Here is a 26546-nt window from a genome sequence, read left to right as displayed (position 1 = left end):
CAGGAACAGACACATTTTGGCATCAGTAGCCCTTGTGTCATTAAGCTCTATACCAACAACAACACTATCTGCTACCAGTTCTTTAAATGCTGATCTCCAAGTAATTCTCCAGTGGGGCAAAGACAACTTAGTTGATTTCAATCCTTCTAAAATCGAGTCTTGTCTTATATCTCGCAAAAAGGATTCTTCAGTTCCTATGCTTATCTTTTGTGACACTCCAATTTCTAGGCAAGATTATATATCTCTTTTGGGGATTACCCTGACTTTTAATCTCTCTTGGCACAAGCACATTACAAATATTGCTTCTTCTGCATCTGAAAAACTTGGTTTTCTCTTTTGCTCTCAGCGTTACTTTTCTTCCAAACAGCTGCTCACTCTGTATAAATCGCAAATCCGCCCTTCCATGGAATATTGTTCCCACATCTGGGGTGGTGCCCCCAAAACACCTCTCTCAGGCTTCTGGATTCCATTCAGAAGAGGGCAGTTAGGTTAATTTATTATTCATCTCTAACAGAGTCTTTCCACTCGCTGTCTCATAGATGCACTGTTTCTCCTGCATGCCTCTTCTACAGATACTTCCATGGGCACTGTTCTTCTGAATTGGCTTCTATAATTCTCGCTCTCTCTTTCAAAACAGTTCGAACTCATGCCGCCACAAGCCAACATCCATTTACGTCCAACTTCAAATTCACGGGACCAACTTTTCATCTTCCTCGTTAATTCATTCAACTGACGTTTTCTGGAACAACCTTCCTTCATACATATTTCCTGAAAATTACAGTCTACAGAAGTCAAATGCCAACAAATATCTTCTTTCGTCTTCTCAACCTCCAACCCAAGCATGGTACTAAGTACTATAGGTTCTAATATCTCTCGTGTTTGGGGTTTATATATATATATATAAAAAAAAAAAAAAATGTAAAGTACTTCATATGGGAAACAGTAACCCCAGAGTAATGTATCAACTCTGTGTATCAACTACTACACTGACAGTGGTAGAGAACGAAAAGGACCAGATATGAAGTTTTCTGAGCAGTGCAGACGGTCTACAAGAGTAGCGCATGGTGTCTTGTCAATAATATACAGGAATTTTTCTAGCAGTTATATACAGGAGGTGATTATCCCCTTGTATAAGGCAATGGTCAGGCCACCCCTTGAGTACTATATACAGGTCTGGCGGCCTCATTTTAAGAAGGATGTAGAGCTTTTGGAATGAGTACAGAGAAGCAACAAGATCAATGAATGGAATGAAGGGTTGCACTTACGAAGAAAGGCTTAAATTTTGCAAATTGCAGTGTCTGGAGACTAGACACCTGTGAAGTGATCTGATTGAGGTGTATAAAGTCTTGAATGGTTTGAGCAAGCTCAATGCTGATGGGATTCTTCCTCTTGCTCAGAATAATCACCTCAAAGGGTATAAATTCAAATTGAGGAAAGACAGATGTAGGATAGATGTGCGGTAGTTTGCCTTTAGCCAGCGGGTAGTTGGTTGGTGGAACAGACTTCCATCCGTTGCTGTGGAAGTTGATAGCCTAAATAAATTTAAGGTTGAACTGGACAGGTATTTGGAATGAATGGAGAGGTGTGAAATGGGAGTGGTTTCTTTTGGCTGATGCTGCATAAGCTTGCTTTCTTGCATGATATGCCTCTTCTAATTCTAAGTGCACAATTGCAGGAAATTTTTAATTATTTCAGGCAAATGGCCTCTAAATCCCAGATGGTAAAGATCCATAAGAATACCATGATGCCAGGTAGTATCAAATGCCTTTGATACTACCTGGCATCATGTAGTATCAAATGCCTTTTCAAGATCTAAGTTGACTATAACTAGATGCTGTTCCTGACAAAGGCATTGCGGATATGACATTCGGCTTTGATGAGCACATCCAGGGTTGATCTATTTTTCTGAAAGCCATACTGATGATCTAGGAGATTCTGTGACTCCATGATGTAGGTGAGCCTACTATGAACCATCCTTTTGAAAATTTTACCCAAGCATTTTGTGACAGATATGGGCCAATAATTTTGAACCAGGGTACGATCTTTTCCTGGTTTTGGTATGGCAATGATAAAAGCATGCTGCCAGGAAGAAGGATAAGCATTTTCATAGAAAATTCTATTGTAGAAGATCAACAAAGTAAGCAAGTCCTTTTCAGGTAAATGCTTCAGCATAATGTAATGAATACCATCCGGGCCTGCGACACTATTGGATGATCTATTTAATGATTCTTTGAGTTCTGTTAATGTAAAAGGTTGGTTGTACGGGAAACTGCGGTGTGTGAAGAAGTTGATTTTACGCCATTCTGCAGCTACTTTGATGTTTAGCATTAGTAGAGGCATTTGATGCAAGAAAGCAAGCTTATGCAGCATCAGCCAAAAAAAAAAAAAAAAAAAAAAACCACTTCCACTTCACCCCTCTGTTCGTTCCAAATACCTGTCCAGCTGAGCCTTAAACTTATTTAGGCTATCAACCTCCACCACAAGGGATGGCAGTCTGTTCCACCAACCAACCACCCGCTGGCTAAAGGCAAATTTCCGCACGTCTATCCTACATCTGTCTTTCCTCAATTTGAATTTATGCCCTCTCAGGTGATTTTTCTGAGCTAGAGGAAGAATCCCATCAGCATTGAGCATGCTTAAACCATTCAAGGCTTTATACACCTCTATCAGATCACCTCGCTGGTGCCTAGTCTCCAGACACTGTAATTTGCAAAACTTAAGCCTTTCTTCGTAAGAGCACCCCTTTGTTCCATTCACTAATCTTGTTGCCCTTCTCTGTACTCGTTCCAGCAGCTCTACATCCTTCTTGAAATGAGGCCTCCAGACCTGTATACAGTACTCTAGGTGTGGCCTGACCATTGCCTTATACAATGGAATAATCACCTATTTATCCCTGCTGGAAAAATTCCTATATATCATTGACAATACACCATGAGCTACTCTTGCAGCCCGTCTGCACTGCTCAGAGAACTTCATATCTGCCTGCACAACCACCCCCAAGTCCCTTTCATTTTCTACCACTGTCAGTGTAGTACCACAGAGTTGATACGTTGCTCTGGGGTTGCTGTTTCCCATGTGTAGTACTTTACATTTGTCAATGTTAAACTTCATTTGACACCTCTCAGCCCATCTGCTCAACCTTTCCAGATCCTGTTGCAGCAGCATAGTGTCAGTAGTGTCCTTGACAACCCTGCCAACCTTTGTATCATCTGCAAACTTGGACATTAAGCTTGATATACCATCATCAATATCATTTATAAATACAGAAAACAATAATGGACCCAACACTGAGCCCTGAGGGACTCCACTAATAACATTAGTCCACGATGAGCAGTGTCCATTGATTACCACTCTCTGTCTTCTCCCCCTCAACCACCCCCTTTATCCATAGCAGCAATTTGCCTCCAATGTCACACTGCTCCAATTTGTGTAGCAGTCTTCCATGTGCAACAGTATCAAAAGCCTTTCTAAGATCCAAGTATATAATATCAAAGTTATTCCCTGCATCCAGTTCTTTTGTGACTGCATCATAATATCCAATCATGTTGGTCAGGCAAGACTTCCCCTTAACAAAACCATGCTGTGTCTGAGCTATAACTGAAGTCTTATCCAGATGATCCTGCAGTGCTTCTTTAACCAGTGCCTCCATTATTTTTCCTGGAACAGAAGTTAAGCTCACAGGTCTATAATTACTTGATCAGCCTTTGATCCTCCTTTGTGAAATGGGGTCACATTTGCACATTTCCAGTCTATGGGTACCTCCCCTGAGTCCAAGGAAGCTGCTCTGAGCCACAGCACTTCCATTAGCTTGAGCCTTTTGCTTTGCCGCTCTGGTCTGAGTCATGATTCTATTAATTTATTTAATTAATTATAATTAATTATGTTATGTTATTAATTATGTTAAATATAATTAATTATATTACGTTTGTAATCTAAGTCGTTATATGTATTTATTTAAACGTACAATTTAACTGCTAATGAAGTTCAACTAACGCTATCTAGTACGGTATATAACTATCGTATCACAAAGGCGGGAAAATTACGAACGGTACCGGAGTTGAAACACGTGGAAACCTTTACTGATACTTTTATGCAATTACAAGGCCGAGTAAAGAATAAATACACCAAATTAATCAGAAAATCACAAAATAATGTTATACTACTAAATTTAAATCAAAAGTTTTAGAAAACAATAATTTAAAATCAATAAATAAGAAAAATCCACTTAGCGGCTTTGAACACGACCGTCTCTAGTAGCCTCGTCAGCAGACTGATGTTTTTTTTGGAAGGTGGAAGCATAGGCAGAGATTGTGGCAAACGATTCTGCTAGTGCATTAGCAACTTCTTCAGGACTAGACACTTTTTTTCCTTTCCAATTGAGTATTGGAGAGGGCATTCGAGCAAATTTGCCATTTAGAGCCTGTATCTTTCTCCAGATGAGCCGGGTGTCAGTGTCTTTGGTGATGGTTGAGGCAAAGGCAATCCATGAATCACATTTCGCTATTCGTCTAATCTGCCTTGCTTTAGCTTTAGGTCTCTTATAAGTGATTAAGTTAGTTGTGGTAGGATACTTTTGGAAATTATTCCATGCACGGCTTTTCTCCTTTTTGGCATGAAGGCAGTCTGTATTCCACCAGTGACTCCGGTGAATGCGACATGCCTTGGATTTTGGAATACATCCATCGGATGCTGTCAGAATCTGATTGGTTATGTATGCAGTTACTTCATTAATGGGTTGTTTTTGAACATAAAGTCTGTTTAGATATATTTAGTCAGGATAGCTATCCCAATTCGCCTTTCTAAACTTCCAAGTGGATCGTTGGTCTGGATTTACAGTTACCTCTGTTTGTAATTTGCAAATAATCGGAAAATGAATGCTATTAAAGGGATTGGCAAACACCGACCATGTCATGATTGGAAAAATTGATGGTGAGCAAATTTACAAGTCAATTACAGAAGTGGATCCTGTAGGTAGGTGGATGTATGTGGGAGATCCAGAGTTTAGTAAATTTAGTTCATTGTTATTCAAAAACTCCTCAATCAATTTGCCTCTTGCGTACATTGTGGTGGATCCCCACAATGAATGGTGGCCATTAAAATCGCCAAAAAGGTAAATTGGTGTTGAGAATTGTGTGAGGAGATTATCCAGTTCTAAATGAGGTAATAGCAGAGATGGTGGAATGTAAATAGAAACAAGGGTAACTGAATTACCAATTTCAATATGAGCTGCCACAACTTCTAGGGAGGTTTGTAGCTGGATGAGCCTCGATGGAATATTGGAATTAATAAGAATAGCTACTCCTCTACTGCAGGAGATTCTGATATTCTATCTTGTCTGTACATGATGTAATTTGAAAATTTTGGTGAGCTTTGTGGTGACAGGAACATTTCCTGCAGGCATATGCCTACGGGATTAAATTGCGTGAGTAAATCCTTCAAGTCATCTGAATGGCTTCTTAGTCCTCTGCAGTTCCATTGTATGATGTTTTGCATTATTTGGGTTGAGTTGAGGAAGATTCATCTGATTGTTTTTTTTTTTTTTTTGTATGGAGCATTTCTTCTGGTCTTTTTTTAGGAACATGGGGCATCCAGTATCCATTATGTCGTTGGCATGAAGTTCCAGGACGGGTTCCTCATAACTTTGGTGTTCATCCACTTCCATACTGTTAGTCGGTGCTGTTTGTTTGTTATTTGGTTTTTAGGAGCATTAGCAACTAAGGCTATATTGCTCCGGGATATGCGGTGGTCATTCCCTGACCTTTCCGCATCCTCCGTATTTGGTGGTGACGGGCTCGAACCCCAGTCTAATCAAGAAGCGTGTGCTACGCACTGCTACTCCTTCCCACCTGGCTTCCGGAGGCGCCTTTAGTCGGTGCTTCAGCTTTCTTAGAGTCTTTAGGAGTTTTCAATTTTTCATTGTCTTTCGAGACCATTGGAGTGTCAGTTGGAATACTGATTGGAGTGTTAGTGGCTTCACTGGTTTTAGTTTTAGGAGAATCTTTTCCAGATGTTGATAGGGTTGCTTTAACCCAGTTAGCAAGAGGAATTGACACATCTGTTTGAACTGCAGTTGTGGAATAGCTCCGGGTGAGACGCATAGGATCAACTAGACATGGTCAACATGATCTGCTTTCGTGCCTCAGGATATGTGACTTTATGTTTAATTTTGTATTTTTGAATTTTTTTCCCAGTTTTCCACATTTCAGGAAAAAAGCAGGAAAGCATAGGAAACCACCCTGCTTTTTCCACATTTGGAAAAGCAGGGTGGTTGCCTTTGCAGTTGGGGCAAATGGGAGTTGAGGCTGAACAATCTGTTCAGCCTCAACAGATTGTTCAGTGTATGGTCTTTTGATCCACAAATTGGGCAGATGGCATCCCCTCTGCATGCATGCTGAGAGTGCCCATATTTCTGGCATTTAAAGCAACGAATTGGGTTTGGGATGTAAGGGCGAATTCAGCAATTTAAATGGCTAGCTTTTAATGTGGATGGCAATTCTGGAGTGCTGAATGTTAAGATGATGGATCTAGTAGGAATGAGATTCTCATCTTTTTTGTCATTATGCATTTGGCACTGATGACTTTTTGATTGCTGAGTTCCTGAACTAATTCTTACTCAGAGACTCTAAGCAGGTCCCACTCTGTGATAACGCCTTTAGATGAATTTATGGCATTGTGACAGGTTACAGATACTGGTAGCCCACCAAAAAGTCTTTGTTTTTAACAGCCATTCAGAATGTTTTGAGGAAGCTGTTTCGATCAGGTCTCCCGATTGCAGTCGTTTCACCATTTTTGGTATTCTGGCGATGGATTCCAGATATCTTTGAATTAGAAATGGTGATAACTTGCCCACAGGCTGGGTGGATAGAGAGTGTATTACCAAAAATATTGGTGATACACATTGAAAGTTATGGCACTGTGCTTCACTTCGAAGATGTTTATGTTGGTTCAGGTCATTATCGGGTGATGTCTCTGGCCTTGAGCTTGAAGGCTCTAGTGGTGGATAGTCATTTATATCCATCATTGCTCCTTTTTGCCCTGGAGGACAACTTTTCCCCCAGGTTACCGGCCCAGCCATGTAGCCACCTCAGTGCCACCTAGTGACCAAGTGGCTGGAGAAGTTAGTTTGTTAGTGAACAGATTTATAAATATACTAAGAAAAGAAAGGTGATTTTCCTTTCCAGGTTCTTACTGAAAGTCTGTTAATAAATTATAAATTTTCTGTTCATACTCCGGGACAACAAATGGTCAGAGGAGTTCGCATGATAGATTGAATACAAGAAACAGCGCCATATTCAGCAGTCATGGGCTTGAACCCCGGTCACTCAAGGCACGTGTACTTATGCACCCCCGCCCCTGACCACTAGGCTACGGCAGACTTAAGTAGAGAACCAGAACCACTTACAAAGAACTAAGAGTATGAAAGGAACTAGAAATAAAACAGAACATAATCAATGGGAAAATCACTATATATTGCTCAGGAAAATTCGCTTGGCACTTGGGGCCAGACCAAGTGTGAGACTTATGTAAACTGACAGAACTATCATTATCTGCCCATATGATTAAGATGAAAAGAAAGAATCTACATAACAAATATGTAGATTCTCTTCCAAAAGTTAAAAAAAAAACAAAAAAAAAAACAGATAATATCCAACCTTCTGAGGGCAACAAGACCTAAATTTATAGTTAAGACATTCTGTATCAATGATCACAATACAGGTTGCACAGGTAGTTCTTCCTTAAGTTTATTAAACATCACTTCCACAACAACAGATGAGAGTTTGTTCCCACAATCAACCATCTGCTGTCTGAAGGCACATACGAGGTGCTACCCAAATGTTCCCGAAATTTGAATGTTGCAAGGGAATTACATCTAGTATGGACTTGTGGCACTAGGTGACACTGCATGCATCCGTTGTGAATCAGTGTTCCACGTGGTGTCGGACTAGATAGAGTCATTGAATATTTATGCTCAGTTCTTTGGCGGTGTGTTGCAATGACTGATGTGAGAGAGCAATGTGCTCGCATCAAGTTTTATTTCCTTCTTAACAATACAGCAGCAGAAACCCATAAGACGTTGAAACAAGCTTTTGGTGACAATGCTTCAGGCCAGACGCAGACCTACTACTGGTTTAACTGTTTTAAAAACAGTTGAATGTCCGTTGACGATGACAATCGCTCTGGGCGTCCATCATCGAGCACCACCCTGGAAAATCTCGCAAAAGTTCCAGCAGCGATCCATGAAGACCACAGGTGGACCATCCACGACATTTGTGGCATTATAGGGCTATCGTATGGGATGTGTCAGCAGATTTTGTTAGACAAGTTGAACATGGGAAGGATTGCAACCAAATTTGTGCCACAGTTACTGAGTGAAGACCAAAAGCAGTATCGCATGGAAGTTAGCAGAGATCTTCAAGAATGGGCCAGGAGTGATCACAACTTCCTTTCTACGGTCGTCGCTGGTGACGAGAGTTGGGTATATGGGTATGACCCAGAAACCATGCAACAATCATCCCAGTGGAAGAGCCCATCTTTGCCCAGACCGAAGAAAGCCCGAGAAGTGAGGTGCATTGTGATATCCATGCTGATCTGTTTTTTGGACATTGATGGGATTATTCATAAGGATTTCATTTCCCCCTGGCCAGATTGTCAACGCAAAGTTCTACTGCAACGTCCTGAGGTGGTTAAAGGAAGCTGTCAGGAGGAAACGTCCAGAGAAGTGGTGCACAAAGAACTGAGTCGCTCATCACGACAATGTGCTTTTGGCATCCAACAGCATGACAATCATTCCCAATCCCCCTTTTTCACCAGACTTAGCCCCCTATGACTTCTTCCTCTTCCCAAGAATGAAAATCAAGCTGAAGGGTCAAAGATCTGGCAGTGTAGAGGATATCCAAACAGAATCACAGGCAGTGCTGAACACAAAGATGAAGAAGGACTTTCAGGATGCATTCAAATCATTGGAGAAGCGCTGGGATCAGTGTTTCCGCCCTCAAGGAGACTACTTCAAAGGTAACAAATAAGACAGGGCGAGTCTAATTTATTTTATAAATACATTTTGGGAACTTTTGGGAAGCACCTCGTATGTCCTGCAATCACCCTTCCCCTCAATTTGAAATTATGCCCCCTCACATGTGCAGTCTGAACAAGAGGAAGAATTCCATCAGCATTGAGCTTGCTCAATCCATTCAAAGCATTAAACACTTGAATCAGATTATCTCACATAGCTGTCTAGTCTCCAGATGCTGCAATTTGCAGAACTGTAGCTTTCTTCATACCTCCACCCCCTCCTTTTTGTTCCCTTCACTAATCTCATGCTTTTCTGCACTCATTCCAGCAGATCTACATCCTTCCTAAAATGAGACTTCCAGAGATGCAGTACTCCTCAAGATGAAGTCTAACCATTGATGGGATAATCACCTATCAGTGGTTAGGCCAATGCCTTTGTCAATGATATATACAGGAATTTTCCTGTATATCATTGACAAAACTTTATGAATTAACCTGTAATCCTGTCTGCACTGTTCAGAATACTACATATCTGACTGCACAATTACACCCATGTCTTTTTCATTTTCCACTACCGAGCATAGTACCACACAGTTCGTACATCAATCTGAGATTACTGTTTACTATATGTAGTACCTTGCATTTGACAATTTTAAAGTTCAAATGCCATTTCTCAAGATAACTAATTTTTCTAGATCTTGATTACTGTTGGTAACCACCCTACCGACCATTGTAACACCTGCAAACATAGACATTAAGCCTGATATATATCTTCAACAATATCATCAATATAATAAATACAGAAAGCAACAATGGACCCAACACTGAACACTAATAACAGTACACAGAGAGCAGTGTCCATTGATAACCGCTGTTTTCTCCCACTCAACCATCCCTTTATCCACAGCACTAACTTGTCCTTAATGCCAACACTGCTCCAATTTGTACAACCATCTTTTATATCCAATGGTATCAAAAGCTTTCCTGAAATCCAAGTATATTGCATCAAAAATTTTTTTTGCATCCAGTTCCTTTGTTGCTGCATCATAGAATCCAATCAGATTAGTCAGACAAGAACACCCCTTAAATCCATTCTGTGACTGCAGTATAACTGCATTATTTCCCCTGAAATTGAAGCTAAGCTAACAGGTCTATAATTACTCGTGTCACCTTTTAAATCCCCTTTGTGAATTGGGGATACATACACACATCTCCGGTGAATTGGGACCTCCTCTGAATCAAAGATGATCTTAATTATGGTAAGGGTTTGTTTACCTACTTTGCTGCCTCCCTTATTACAATTGGATAGATGTCAACAACCCCAGGTGTCTTTTTTGAATGCTTAGCTTCAACAATTTCTCTTTCACTTTCCTCTCAGTTATCATAAAATAATTTAGCTCCCCATTAGAGTGTGATAAAATTCTGGAACTGCCTTTCCCAAATAATTCCTTAAGTGTGAATGCAGATGCAAAATACCTATTCAGTTTGTTAGCAACCTGAGTAGGATCATTAACAGTTCAAGATCGGGATCAAGTGGATCAATGTGATTAAATCCCTTCCTTCTACTGTTAATATAAGTAAATAAATCTTTGCTGCTTTCCTTTATTCTTTGCTAGAGATTTCTTGTAAATTGCCTTAGTTTGCATAACCTCTTTTGTGACTTGATTACAGATTAGTTTATATCTACCCTAGGCTTCTGATAATTTATAGTAATGCTTTCTCCTCTGCCAAAAATATCATCAGCTCATGTGACATCCATTTAGGTCTAAGCCTTGATCTGATTATCAGTATTCTTCATTAGTATGAAAAGCCTAGTAGCTTCTATGATTATTTCTGTGAATGCTTCTCATTTAGAATTTGCTGTTGGTAACATTATCAGTTGGTCCCACTGCACAGAATTTAAAAATTGTCTGAGACCACTTTAGTCACCCCTATGAAAGCAAAAACCCTTCCCTTTACCCTTGAGGTGGTATATTTCAAGGGTAAAGGGAAGAGTTTTTTCCATCATTAAGTAAATTGCATATCAGTACACTGTGATTACTGCTACCTAATGGGTCTTTTACTTACAGATTCTTAATGCATGAAGGATCATTACTGATAATCAGATCAAGAGTATTGCTGTCTCACCTTGTCTTTCTAAAATGCTGCTGTTGTAGAAAACAATCATTCAATAAATCCACCAAAGTCATTCTAATGTGTAAGAATGACTTTGGGGGATTTCCAATTTCCACCATTTCCAATCAATATTTGGAAAGTTAAAATCCTCCATTGTAAGACATTCTGACAGTTGTTTGTTATCACAGTCATTAGGCCTATAGCACATTCCTACTACTCTCATTTTCCTTTTCGTGGTGATTAAGATGCACAAAGTGATTCAACATTGTACTGGCCACCCATGTTGACTGGATGCACTACCTTAGATTTGACATGCTTCTTAACTAAGGGCATAACCCTTAACCTCCACCCAATGTCTATTCTTTCTGTATGCATTGTGCTCCCCACGTTCAAATTCTGCATCCCTTAAGTCTGCTGAAACCATGTCCCTGATATCCCTATGACGCTCTGCATTTGCTGACTTAATTAGTACTTCAAATTCATCAAATTTATTTACTATGCTCCTAGCATTAGTGTACATGTACTGTTCTTACTCTTAGTTACCATAACACAGCCCTTACCATCTACTTGTTCCATGATGACCCACAGCAGGGTTTGAAATCCCCAACACCATGCTTTCCAGGCTGCTGCATGTTCCAATAGAAGCAGTTCAAGGATCACTTTCACTTCTGACTGTGGCTTTAGATAATCTATTTGTCTTTGTATCTTTCAAAGCTAGCAGTCTTCCGACCTACTAACACTTCCTCAATAGCATCAGCAAATATTTTTGCACCCCTTTTATTTGAGTGCATTCCATGCCTGGAAAAAGTGTCTCTTGTTAACAAGCATAGACTATGTTGAGAAAAATTCTACTTCATGAGCCTTGCACGGTCTCTCCATTGCTGAATTGATTGACAAGACTCTAATTATTTGTTGAGAACCTTGTCACTTAATTATTATGTACTCCCTCCTATTGTGTCTGGGCAGAATTGCAGACACTTTCAAATTAAATCCTAACTTGAAACTTTTTCCCAACATTGCACTGTATTTGTTAATTAAGTCTTCAGATTAACTAACATGAAAGGTGATATCTTCTCCAGAAAGTCATATATTTTTACCCCTTGCAGACATACCTTGGTTCTATTTTATGTATCCTTTTTGCACAATACATTTCCCATTTCCCTGACTAACTGCTGAAATAAAATGAATAAGGCATCTGAGCCAATGTGATCCAGTTATATTAAAAAAAGCAGCAAAAGAAATTAGCAAACCTGTGGCCATAATTATGAGAGCATCCATGGATTCAGGGAGGTTCCTACAGATTGGAGGTGTGCAATGTATCTCCTATGCAGAAGGGGAGATCAAAAGGTGACATGAGCAGTTAGACCTACTTGTTTGTTTGGGGATTTATTAGGCACATCGGCATCTATGGCTGTTGTGGTTGTTGTTGTTGTGGTGGTGTTTTCTGGCGCAAGAGCTACTTAGGACATATTGCGCCTCCCAAATTAATTGAGTTACTTATGATAACTGCAGGGTGAGCAGTTAGAAATGGTCATACATTTTTATTGGTTTTATATAGAAAAAGAATTCAGAGAGACTGGCTTCTTTACCTATTATGCTATTCAGAGAGAGAGAGAGAGAGAGAGAGAGAGAGAGAGAGAGAGAGAGAGAGAGAGAGAGAGGTTGCTGTAGATCTGAAATGAAACTAAGACATTCGTCGGGCATTGCTGAACAAGTTACATTCAAGGAGTACATGTTTTACTGTAAGTGGTTGCGAGCAGTGCACACACTGCGGAGGATCGTTTCCTGTAAGCAAATAGAGATGTGTAAGGTGAGTGTGACCTATACAAGTTCTGGCTAAGATTACTTCTTCTTTTCTATTTTTACAAAGGCTAGAAGTCCATAATTGTGGTTCAGGTTTTATTTGGAATAGCTTGTTATTTGTTTGCATTTTCCACAGAAATGTCCGTTGTTCCATAGATGTCCTTCGTATATTATGTCTATAATCAGGATATGGGACTAGGTCATTTGTTGAGGATATGATGGAAGGATACTTAGCAGCACTGTTTGCACATTCGTTTCCTGAAATACTACTGCAGCCAGGGATCCATGAAAAGATGTTTTCTGATGCTCATGAAGACGCATCAGTTTATGTTTTATGAACTTCAATAAAGGATTTTTAGGTGGGGAAGTCCTTTTCAAAGCTAAAAGAGCACTCTGTGAATCAGTATATATTATACTTTTATTTATTTACATTAGCGAGATGTTTTCCAGAGCAAGCTTAATGGCATGGAGCTCAGCAGTGTAGCTGCTGCATTCGGTTGGAAGTGATATTGAAACAGTTGTATTAGGGAAGACGGCAGCTGCACCCACTCGATAGTCTGACTTTGAACTATCAGTATAGATTTTGGTAAAGTTGGGGATACTTTTGTGAGTGAGCAACATGTAGTTGTTGGATGTTAATATCTGCTATAGAGCCTTTACCCCATTGCTCAAAGTATTCATCAGAAGAAAGTGTGAAGTTGGTCCACGGGGGATCCGGATCTTTTTTTTCTCTGATGATATTATCAAGCTGAATATTCCAGCTTTTTGTTAGATTCTGTAGTCTGATACCAGAAGGTCGAATTGTTCTAGGTTTATTTGCATAATGGGTTTTCAATTGAGGATTATGCAACAGTGGCCAAACCGGATGAGTAGGCAGGCTTTTAATTTTAGCTGAGTAGTTCATCAGCAACATCTTTCTTCTGATGCTAAGTGGAGGTTCGTGAGCCTGAACATAAAGACTTTGAACTGGTGATGTTCTATATGCACCTAGGGCTATCCTAAGAGAAGAATGTTGGATGGGTGCAAGATGGGCCAAGGTGCTCTCCTTAGCTGAGTCATAAACAGATGCTCCGTAGTCTAACCGAGATATAATTAGATAAGTGGAGCAGGCTATAACGATCGGCACCCCAAGATGTACTGGAGATGACCGGGAGTATATTCATTTTCTTTGTGCAAGTGGTTCTTAGATACCTGGAAGTTTAACTTCTTATCAAAAATTAGCCTTAGGAGGCGAATACTGTTCACAATTGGTAGTAGATTATCGGCCAAGTGCAACTCAGGTTCGGGATGCATTGCACGCTTGGTGCAGAAATGTATAGCGGTAGATTTGTGGCTTGACAGTTTGTATCCATTTTGCGCAATCATAATTCAATGTTATTAATGGATATTTGTAGATGCTTCTCAATATAATTCATATTCTGGGAATGGCAGGATATGGTAAGATCATCTGCATAGAGATACAAGTCCACGGTATTTGGAATGCTGTTTGTGATGTTGTTTATTCGTATTGCAAACAGAGTGGCACTAAGAACAGAGCCTTGCGGGACTCCTTCTTCTTGAATGTACGTTTGAAATAAAACCTGCCGGTATCTCACTTGCAAAGATCTGTGCTGAAGGAAGCTTTGAATAAAATATGGTAAATGGCCTCTCATATGAATAGAATGGAGATCTCTTAGGATACCGTAGCGCCATGTGGTATCAAAGGCCTTCTCTATATCAAGGCATATCATGATGAGATGTTGATTTCTAATGAATGCATTTCTTATGTTGGATTTGGCTTTGGTTATGAGGTCTAGGGAAGATCTATTCTTCCGAAAGCCAAACTGATTATTACTGATTATGTTTTCGGATTCAAGGTACCAGGTGAGTCGATGGTGAACAAAGTGTTACTCAGGCAGCTTCTTAGAGAAACTGGTCTATAGTTGTTAGGAATCGAATGGTCTTTTCCAGGTTTAGGTATGGCTATTACATAAGAATGTCACCAAGAAGTAGGGAATATATGTTCTGAGAATATTCTATTGTAAAAGTTTAGCAATAAAATTAGTGATTTCTGATTGAGGTGTCGAATCATTATATTGTAGATTCCATCAGGGCTAGGAGAGCTGTTTCTTGAGGTATATATAGATTCTTTCAGTTCAGATATTGTGAGTGGTTGGTTATAGGTAAAAGGACATGTAGTTTTGAAGTTTAGTTTCCTTTTCTCAGCTTCAGCTTTAATTTTTTGAAAAGATAGTTGATATGCAGTTGAGGCGGACAATTCACAGAACACCGTTCCTAGGGCATTGGCAATTTCATCAGCATATGAGATCTCCTTCCCATTCCAATTAATAATAGAAGAAGGCAACTTATGATATTTACCATTCAGTTTCTTTATTTTATCCCAGATTATTCGGGTATCAGTATCCTTGTTGATTGAGGAGGCAAATTTTATCCAAGAGTCTTTTTTTGCCTTCTGCTGGATATAACGAGCTTTGACTCACAGTCTCTTGAAGTTAATAAGGTTGGCAGTGGTGGGATGTTTGAGGAAGGTGTTCCATGCTTTGTTTTTTTCTCTCTTCACTTTATTACAATCACCATTCCACCAGTGATTGGTATGCCGATAGTTTCTTATTTGAGACTGTGGGATGGCGGCTTTTGCAGCTGTTAGTATCTGCATTGTGATATGATCGGTGACAGTGTCAATAGCAGAAGACTCTATAGTGTCATCATCAAAAGATACATGACTGGTAAATTTCGACCAGTTTGCTTTGGAAAATTTCCATTTTGTTTTTGTTTCAGTTTGTTTGGAATGAGTGGTTTGAATACTACAGATCAGCAGATAGTGGTCACTATTTAGAGGATTGTCATGTACTGCCCACTCTATAGTTGGGAAGAGGATCAGAGAACAAATTGAGAGATCTATTGCAATGGTTGACCCCAGCAGGAAAATGGATATATATGTTGGTAAGCCATTATTCAATAGTGTCAAATTCTCTGGGTCAAGTAACATTTCAATGAGTTCACCACGTCCGTCTGAAACCCGAGATTCCCATAATGGATGATGGCCATTAAAATCTCCTAGTAAACAAATAGGAGGTGGTAATTGAGAAATTAGATTTAACAGTTTCTGAATTGTACATGACTGATTCGGCGGAAGATAAATTGAGGCTAGTGTCAGTGTGATACCGATTATTATATGGGTAGCAACAACTTCTAATGGTGTTTGCAATGGAATCTGCCTGGAGGGGACTTGTGATTCCACTAGTATAGCTACTCCTCCATGGGGGGCTGTTAGTTTCAGATCGATCTTTTCTGAAGATAGTATAGTTTTTGACTGAAATGGATATTTTTGTTGTTAGATTTGTCTCTTGCAAGCATATGGCAGCAGGATTGTAATGATTAATAAGTTCATAGATATCATCAATATTGCTGCGAAAACCTCTGCAATTCCATTGTACGATTTGTTCCATTATTTGGTTTTGTGAGAAAGCAAACAGGAGTCTGTTTGCTTTTTGTGTGTGGCTTGTTTATATCTGTCGTGTTTTGATTTTTCTTTTCTTGAAAAATTTGGGCGTCTTGAGTCATTGCCTTCTTCCATATCATCATATGCATATATTTCGAGCAGATCTTCTGAGTTGGTGGTATCATTGGTGTCCATGCTTGAGGGGTGAGATTGCTTCACTCAACTGGATCTAATTTTTGCAAATTTTCCGCTGCTTGACAATGGGGAAGTCTCTGGGATGGAACTGTCAGTGGCATATTACACCATAGATCGACTGCCTTTGATGGATGTTGGACCAAGTGATCGAGCCCAGTCTAAGATCGATGTATCTGGAGGGATGGACACTTCTGTCTGACATGCTACTGACTGGTGATTATAAGTAGCAGAGGCATAAGTGCATTTTGATTATTTAATCTTACTTGTTTTCTTGCCTCTTGGAAGGAAACTTTATTTTCAACTTTATACTTTTGTATCTTTTTTCCCAACTTCCAGAGGTCGCAGTCTTTGGAGTATGCCGGATGGCTGCCCTTGCAATTTGGACACTGTGGGGTTGGTGCCTTACATTCTGTTTGTGTGCGAGTTTTACACCCACAGTTTGCACATGTTGCGTCTCCACGGCATGCTGTCTGGGAATGGCCAAATTTCTGGCATTAAAAACATCTTAGGGGGTTCGGAATATATGGCCGAATGCGACAGTTTAAATATCCTGCCTTGACTAAAGCTGGTAGGTTTGGAGAACTGAAAGTTAAAATTACTCTCCGGGTGGGAACTAAACTGCCATCTTTTCGGATCATGATCCTCTTTGCTGAGTGACTTTTTGTTCTTTAAGTTCCTGGGCTATTTCATCTTCAGGAACATTTAATAGATCCCATTCAGTGATCACTCCCTTTGAAGAATTGAGGGTGGTATGTGGTGTGAATTGAACTGGGATTCCACTCAAGGATGTCAGACTTAATAATAGTTCAGAGTGTTGAGAATTGGTGGTCTCAATTAATAAATCTCCAGATTGGAGACATTTCACCATTTTTGGTGAACCTGCGACATGTTCGAGGCATTTCTGAATGTTAAAGGGGGAGAGCTTGCCCACAGGTTGTGTTGACAGAGAATGTATTATCAGGAATGCTGGTAATTCCTGTCTGCCAATGTCTTTCTTCATTCTCTTCAAGAGAGAGAGAAGTCATGGTCAGTGTCGTGAATGTCATTTGCTTGAGAGATCTTCGGCTCTAAGCGTGGAAAGTCACTTGTTTCCATCTCTGCTCCTTTTAGCCCCAGTTGTCTTATCCCCCAGGTTACTGGCCCTGCCACGTGGAGGCAGGAGTGGTGCCACCAGTGACCAAGCGGTTGTTGAAGTAAGTAAAGGGTCAGTAATGAATATATAGAATAAAAAAGAAAGATAGATTTCCTCTCTCGGTTCTTACTTTTGTCCTTTAAAGTACAGAACTTCTTTAAGTAAACAAAAACAAAAGAACAGGTGATGCTAGAAAAGAAACAAAACTATAACACTTCAGGAGAGCACTATATATTCGCAGGAAGAAAATCGCTTGTCACTATCACTTGGGGCCGCATCTATGGCCATAATGTGCCATAATTAGACCTGTAAGCTTGATTTCTGCTCTAGGGAAATTAATGTAGTTAGTTGTGAAAAAATATTGATATTGCAGGATTATCCTAACAGGAATAGAATTATACAGAAACAAAGCAGGGTTGGTTAACGGGGGATCATGGCTAACCAACCTGGAACTGGATACAAAAAATTATAATTGTAATACTGCTTACTTAAACTTCATTAAATCTTTTGACACTGTTCTGTATTAAAAACGGCTGCACAAACTGAGGAAGTTACTGCTATGGATAAAGTAAAGGAGAGCAGCAGAAGATAGAGAGTGGTTATTAAATGGACCCTTCTCTGCCCTTCTTTGGCTAATATTATAATGGCATCATTCAGCATTTGGTACTAGGTGGCCACTTACTGTTTTCAATATTTATGAACTATATTGATGAATGTATATAAAACTTATATCATCTTAATCTGTAGGCGATACAAAGTTTGGCAGGGGAGTTAACGAAAGGAATAAAGGAGTACTACTGCAAGATCAAAGAAAATTAGACAGATGAGTTGAGAAGCAGAGAAGCTTAACACTGATAAATTCAAGGTAGTGCATAGGGCAGCAGTAATGCCAGCATAACATAGCATTTGGGTGTTAATGCACAAGGCTGTGGAGAATGAAAAAGACCTCAGAGCAAGTGTATAATCCAACATTAAGTTCTCTGAACAGTTTAGATAGGCTCGTGGACAACTTACGGGGTTCGCTTGATGATTTATAGGAATTTTGCGAGCAGAGACAAGGAGGTGAATATCCCATTGTATAAGGAAGATTAAGCCACATTGTAAGTACTTCAGAAAGGTCTGGAAGTCTAATTTTAAGAATGAAGTGGATCTGTTGGAACAGGTTCAGAAAACAGCAACAATAGTAGTCAAGGGCACAAAAGAATACTCAACGTAAATGACTTCCATTCTGCAAGTCGTAGTGCTTGGAAACTAGGAACCTGCAAGGAAGACTTGATCAAAGTGTTTAAAGTTTGAAATGAATTTAGAAAAGTAAATGTCACGAAAGAGTCAGACTGACTCTCAGACAACAACCATAAGGGAACAAAAATTTTACTGGAAAGATGATTGTAGGAGAGATATATGTAAAAATTTCTTTCACCCAGAGAATGATTGTTGGAACAAACTTTCATCTGGTGTTGTGGAAGTGATAAGTTTGAATAAATTTATGGAAGAATTAACCAAATTATTGGAGGGGATGGAAAGATGAGCTGTGGCAGTGTTTTTTATTATTTATTTTTTGCTTGATACTATCTGCAAATTGCAGCACCTGGAGAGTAGGCACCTGCAAGGTGATCTGATTGAGGTGTATAAGGCCTTGAATGGGTTGAGCAAGCTGAATGCTGATGGGATTCTTCGTCTTGTTCAGACTAAGAACCTGAGGGGGGCACAGTTTCAAATTGAGGAAAGATAGTTGTAGAATAGATGTGCGAAAATTTGCCTTAAGCCAGCGGGTAGTTGATTGGTGGAACAGGCTTCCATCTTTTTTTGTGGAAGCTAATAGCCTAAATAAATTTAAGTCTGGGCTGGACAGGCATTTGGAACAAATGGAGGGATGAAATGGGAGGATTTTTTTTTTTGGCTGATGCTGCATAAGCTTGCTTTCTTGCATTATATGCCTCTACTAATGCTAATAATACACTTGAATTCTTGAAAAATTTACCACTACTAATACTACAGTGAGATTTGTCACTCCATACTGACTTTCATTACACTACGGATCGATTACAGCATTCCTTGTGCCATGCAGGGCAAGACTGCTGATTACAATAGGCAATGTTCACTTTCTCTACCACCACTCTCTTCCATAAAAACTGATGCTATGAAAATATGTACGTTTGTACAGATCCCAATTCCTGTTGATGCTTTGCTGAGATATCTGATGAAATTGTTATACTACCCTTCCAAGTAGCTTGGGGGAGGATACAAGGATTAAGAGATTAAGAGTAGCCACTGGCAGGGGTGAAAGTGATTCTTGCACTGCTTCTATTGGAATGAGCAGCAGACTGGAAAACAATATGCAGGGTATTTCAGAGACTGCTGGGAGTCATTACAGTAAAAGTAAACACGGGTTGTGTTAGGGTAGCTAAGAATAGGAACAGGTGCATGTATACGTGCGTATACACCAATGCTAGGAATTTGGTAAATAAATTTGATGAATTAGAGGTATTGCTCAAAACATCAAAGCCAGATATTTTTGGGATATCAGAGACGTGGTGTCACACAGATATAAGGAATGCAGAACTGGAATTTGGGGAGTACAATGTGTACAGGTAAGATAGACAGGATAGGAAGGGAAGAAGGAGTTATGCTATTAGTTAAGAAACACATAAAATCTAAAGAAATGAAGCCAGTCGACATCGCTGAACAATGCAGTATCGAGTCATTTTGGTGTGACATAAGCATTGGGAGATCAAAATTGAGAGTAGGAGTGTGTTATAAGCCTAATGAGTATAAAAAGAAACTGTACAGGGAAATAGAGTGCACCAGTAAATCAGAGAGTCTTATAATGGAAGATTTTAATTTCCCAGATATTGACTGGAATTTGTGGGTTGGTCACTCACACATTAGCAAGGCTTTTGTGGATTTATTGGATGAATGTTTTCTACATCAGCATGTTTGGGAGTCAACTAGAGGGAGTAATACTCATGATCTCATTATCAGTAGTGATTATTCATGCATTAAGAATATGCAGATAAAGGAACCACTAGGTGGCAATGATCACAGTGTGTTCAAGTGGGATTTACTCAAAGAGGTAACTACCATCGCGGGTAAATGGAAGATTTTTTTGCTTTCGTAAAGGCGACTACAATGATCTAAGACAGTATTTAAATTCTATGCAGTGGGACCAACTGATGATGTTACCAACCAAAAAAATTTAAAATGGGAAGCATTCAAAGAATTTTTCTTGGAAGCTACTAGACTTTACATACCAACTAAGAAATATTGTTCAAGACCTAAATGGATGTCAGATGAACTAATGAGACATATGGCAGAGAAGAAAAATGCATGGGATACATACAAATTAATGGGTGACATGGAAGCCTATGATAGATATAAGCTGGTCTGTAACCAAGTCACAAAGGAGATTAGGCAGGCAAAGGCAGATTATGAGAAATCCCTGGCAAAAGATGCAAAGAAAAACAGAAAAGAGTTCTTTACCTATTTAAACTCAAGAATGAAAGAAATGAATCAGATTGGTCCACTGGATATTGATGGTTCAACTGTTGATGATCCTGCTCAGGTGAATAACAAACTAAATGAGTATTTTGCATCTACATTCACACATAAGGAGTCATTCAGGGAGGGGAATACCAGAGGTGAATTAAAGTCTGGCAGTGAGTTAGATGATTTGGTAAAAACTGAGAGGAAAGTGGAGGAGACATTGTTGAAGATAAACATAAAAAAGACACCCGGGGTGAATGGGATCTATCCAGTTATATTAAAGGAATCAGCAAACCCTTAGCCATAATATTGAGAACTTCTCTGGACACAGGGGAGCTACCCATGGACTGGATATGTGCAAATGTGACCCCAATTCACAAAGGATGATCACAGGGCGACAAAAGTAATTATAGACCTGTTAGTTTAACTTATGTTCCAGGAAAATTAATGGAGGAACTGGTTAAAGAAGCACTGCAGGATCACCTAGACAAGACTTCAGTTATAGCTCGGACACAGCATTGTTTTGTTAAGGGAAAGTCTTGCGTGACGAATCTGGTTCGATTCTATGATGTGGTCACAAAGGAACTGGTTGCAGGGAATAACTTTGATATTATATATTTGGGTCTTACAAAGGCTTTTGATACTGTTGCACATGGAAGATTGCTGAACAAATTGGAGCAGTGTGGCATTGGAGGCAAATTGCTGCTATGGATAAAGGGATGGTCGAGGGGGAGAAGACAGAGAGTGGTAATCAATGGACACTGTTCAACGTGGACTAACGTTATTAGTGGAGTCCCTCAGGGTTCAGTGTTGGGTCCATTGTTGTTTTCTGTATTTATAAAAGATATTGATGATGGTATATCAAGCTTAATGTCCAAGTTTGCAGACGATACGAAGGTTGGCAGGGTTGTTAAGGACACTGATGACAGTACACTGCTGCAAGAGGATCTAGAAAAGTTGAGCAGATGGGCTGAGAGGTGGCAAATGAAGTTTAACATTGACAAATGTAAAGTACTACATATGGGAAGCTTTGTTTGTTATTTGGTTTTTAGGAGGATTAGAAACTAAGGCCATATTGCTCTGGGATATGCAGTGATCATTCCCTGACCTTTCTACATCCTCCGTATTTGGTGGTGACGGGCTCGAACCCCGGTCTAATCGAGAAGCGTGTGCTACACACTGCTGCTTCTTCCCACCTGGCTACGGAAGTGTCTACATATGGAAAGCAGTAACCCCATAGTAACATATCAACTCTGTGGTACTACACTGACAGTGGTAGAGAATGAAAAGGCCCTGGGGGTAATTGTGCTGGCAGATATGAAATTTTCTGAACAGTGCAGATGGGCTGCAAGAGTAGCTCATGGTGTCTTGTCAATGATATACAGGAATTTTTCTAGCAGGGATAAGGAGGTGATTATTCCCTTGTATAAGGCAATGGTCAGACCACACCTTGAGTACTGTATACAGGTCTGGCGGCCTCATTTCAAGAAGGATGTAGAGCTGCTGGAACGAGTACGGAGAAGGGCAACAAGATTAGTGAATGGAACAAAGGGTTGCTCTTACGAAGAAAGCCTCATTTCAAGAGGGATGTAGAGCTGCTGGAACGAGTACAGAGAAGGGCAACAAGATTAGTGAATGGAACAAAGGGTTGCTCTTACGAAGAAAGGCTTAAGTTTTGCAAATTACAGTGTCTGGAGACTAGGCACCTGTGAAGTGATTTGATTGAGGTGTATGAAGCCTTGAATGGTTTGAGCATGCTCAATGCTGATTGGATTCTTCCTCTTGCTCAGAATAATCTCATGAGAGGGCATAAATACAAATTGAGGTAAGACAGTTGTAGGATAGATGTGGGGAAGTTTGCCTTTAGCCAGAGAGGGTAGTTGGTTGGTGGAACAGACCTCCATCCTTTGTTGTGGAAGTTGATAGAATGCCTAAATAAATTTAAGGCAGAGCTGGATAGGTATTTGGAATGAACAGAGGGATGAAATAGGAGCAATTTTTTTTTTTTTTTTTTTGGCTGATGCTGCATAAGCTTGCTTTCTTGCATCATATGCCTCTACTAATGCTAAGTATCTTCGTCATGAAGATTTTGCTTCCATGGTCTTCATTTCAGTTACTGGATTGGTAGTGAAATTCATCATGTTTCCACTACTGCTGCTGATATTATCATTTTTGATGATAATATCAGCAGTAACTGAGTCTGGATGGTTTAGGCTGTTGGCAACTACATAAATTGAGAAGTCAGCAATGTGATATCAGACAGTAACACTCCCTTCTTTAAATCAGTCAGATTGGTTCTATGTGCCTGTGACAAGAACACCAAGCTAATGCAACTCACATGCCCTTCTTTATATACAGGAAGTTACTTGTTTATCTAGGTAGAGCCAATGAGCGTTGTATATAAATTTATGTATTTTTAGGGAGTACGAATTTTCATATTTCTCAAAAAGGTACGTCTAAGTTAATTTTGTAAGTACTCCTAAAATCACCATTAAAAATTATATAAAATTCCAAAAGAAAGTTTATATAGGAGTTGGTTAGTATAGCTAACAAAAGTTAATATAGTTATTATTATTAGTAGTAGTATTGGAAAATGATGCAAGAAAGTAAGTAAGCAGCAAAAAAAAAAAAAAAAAACACACTACCATATCTTATCAGTCCATCTCCCCCCCCCCTAATATATCTAATTCTTCTTTAAATTTATTCAAAATCTACCCACTTCCACAACACCACATGGTAGTTTGTTCCTACAATCAATTACTCTCTGGTCAAAAGAAAATTTTCTCACATCTATTCTGCAGCCATCCTTTTTCATTTTATGTTTATAGCCCCTTGTGTAGATTGTCTAGATATAGTTAGACTACTGTAATCATTAAGTTTACTCAATTCATTTGAAGCCTTAAACACTTCAATCAAATCTGCTCCCAAATACCTAGTTTTGAAGAGGTGTAATTTGCAGAACCGAAGCCTCTTGTGGTAAGAATACCTCCTTGTTCTTTACTAATCTCGGTTCTCCTCTTTGCAACTCTTACAAGCGATGTACAAGTAATAAATATCCTTACAAATACTTTAAAAACAATATATCTTACCGTTGGGGCATCTGTCAAAGATTCAACAATTTTCAAATCTGTGCTATATGGAATGCCACGAGTTTCAAGTTCATTTTGCCAGGAAGAAAACAATATATTTCGGAATTCCTGATTAAATGGTCCAGCGTAAGAAAGAAATCCAGTACATAATAGAGCATCTCCTACAAGCCTATAATAGTTATGATTGTTTAATTCTTGAATACTAAATCTATGCTTAAAATAGACAACTTTTATTGTAAAAAAAGTCTATTAAATTGAGAACAGTAAACATCTTTGATGTTTACTGTTCTCAATTTCATTTAATTTTAGTATTAACAATTGTAATACTAAAATCAAATCAAAGCAGATATAATCAACATCTATACAGAAAGTTGATTACATCTGCTTATAGACCAAAATGTTATAGAGAAATTTAAATTTTCCAGTTAGTAACTAGAACTTGTGGGTGGTCACCCACTCAGTAGGTGAACTTTTCTAGATTCGCTAAGTGACTATATCATATTAGAGTTTTCTATGTCACATTAGAGGAAAACAATATCAGCAAGAATATATCAGACATTTACACGATTGTTTGATAAGTTTCTAGCCTAGCTCAGAAGGAGTTACAGTCAGTCCTCATATAGCACGATAGTTGTGTTCCTAGAAACTCTCGTGCAATGCAAAATCGTGCAATATAAACAACAGGCCCTATGGGAAAAATAGGGTTAGGTGCCGATCACCCAAGATTAAACACACATTTGTAACCAAAATATTACCAAACACAATAAATAAGCGTAATAAAATACGTAAGTATTTTATTATATTATATAAAATACGTAAGTATTTTATTACGACTATTACTTAATAAAACATTGCTAATGCTTTTGCTTCTATCGTAAGCAAACTTGTTTTTTGTTTGATTTTCTATCCAAACAGATGACAGCCATCCCATCTCTTCCAATTCTTTGTATCTTAATCTAATGGATTTTAATTATACTTTGAGTTGTTCCTGCTATGAAATTTTTTAATTTCTCTGCATTCTTTGTAATTCTTGGCGTTGCCTCATTTAGGCCTGTAGCACGTGCAATATCACATGGTCTTTCATTTTGCTCAAAGTGTTTCACAATTGCATATTTTTTTTTCTCTATCGACAGAGGCAGACTGGCCATAAGCCTTATCAGGGAAACCCCGGTGGGCCGGTATGATTCTGGCCATAAATGCTAATGTGAGGCCACTACAAATTTTCCCGGGTAAGATTTTGGACCCAGTCCGCCTCTGTTTATCGATATTACTTTTCTTTTTCTCTCTGAATCTGTAGTGTCTTCACCAGGATGCTTCCTTTTCAAACCTTTTAAATATTTTACTCATTTTTAGGGAATAAAGCACAATTACAAAATGATTAGGCATGCTTGATTCACATAAACAAAGCTGTGCACGTGTAGCAGCTGAATAAACAACACCGTAAAGGCATAGACAACTCTATTAACACCACACTAGCTCACATTTTACTAAAGCGCATTTCTGGGGGCTACTACCATAAAACAATAAAAACAATTTCCTGTTGCATTCCTGCTAGTGGAATCTGTTATAAACTGGTAGTAAACTTGATCTAATTGCATTTGCAATATCGATAGCTGGAATTTTACGTTATTATGGTGAAATGTGTTTCCCCCTTCACTGATATAAAAAACATAAATATATTTTCAGAATCTTCTCTTCATTCCTATCGTGTTGTGTTTAGTTGGGTGATTCTGCATCTGACTGCCATTTCTTGTAAACACAAAGGCAAATCGTGCATAAGCGAATTCGGTTCGTGTTATATACGATATCATTCCCCTATTTATAAACTGTGTATGATCGAATTTGTGTAGTATAAACATGTGTTATACGAGGACTGACTGTATTATCTAATGGTGACTTTATACAATTTTTTGCTATAGTCTCATAGCAACTCAATGCGCATTTTACCACGATACTTCAGATTTGCAATCCAAGTTTTGCAGTTGTTTTCTTATGATCTTCATGATCCTACCCAAATTTGCTTCCAAACAAATTGGTCATTGGTTTCAAAAATATGTGACAATCAGATGAAGCTAGAGTATGGAGTAGTCACTAGCTGCAGCTGGAGTATGCAGCTAGTGGGTATGGGGGTGGGTTGGACAATTCATAGCCAGACTGCAGAATTGTCAGTCCTTGCTAATAGGACTGACTTGGCCTTCTTTGGAGGTGGTGAATCAGCATACTTCCAAAAGAAATGGCTTCATCACAAACTACTGGTAACAATGAAGCCATTTTCATC

At 39.1% G+C, this 26546-nt stretch overlaps 1 protein-coding gene across 1 annotated transcript in view; it reads right to left on the bottom strand.

Moving 5' to 3' along the window:
* LOC150085960 (dynein axonemal heavy chain 8-like) overlaps positions 1–26546 on the bottom strand; it is a 1559705-nt gene that overhangs the window by 374599 nt on the left and 1158560 nt on the right. Inside the window, exon 68 of the mRNA XM_090374756.1 lies at positions 24269–24437. Coding sequence (XP_090230882.1) covers positions 24269–24437 — 169 coding nt within the window. The remainder of the gene's footprint in view (positions 1–24268; positions 24438–26546) is intronic.

Source organism: Mastigoproctus giganteus, chromosome 5 (genome assembly GCF_048544385.1).
Source record: "Mastigoproctus giganteus isolate SK-2022 chromosome 5, ASM4854438v1, whole genome shotgun sequence".
Taxonomy (NCBI): domain Eukaryota; kingdom Metazoa; phylum Arthropoda; class Arachnida; order Uropygi; family Thelyphonidae; genus Mastigoproctus; species Mastigoproctus giganteus.
This window is presented reverse-complemented; position numbering and strand designations above follow the sequence as displayed.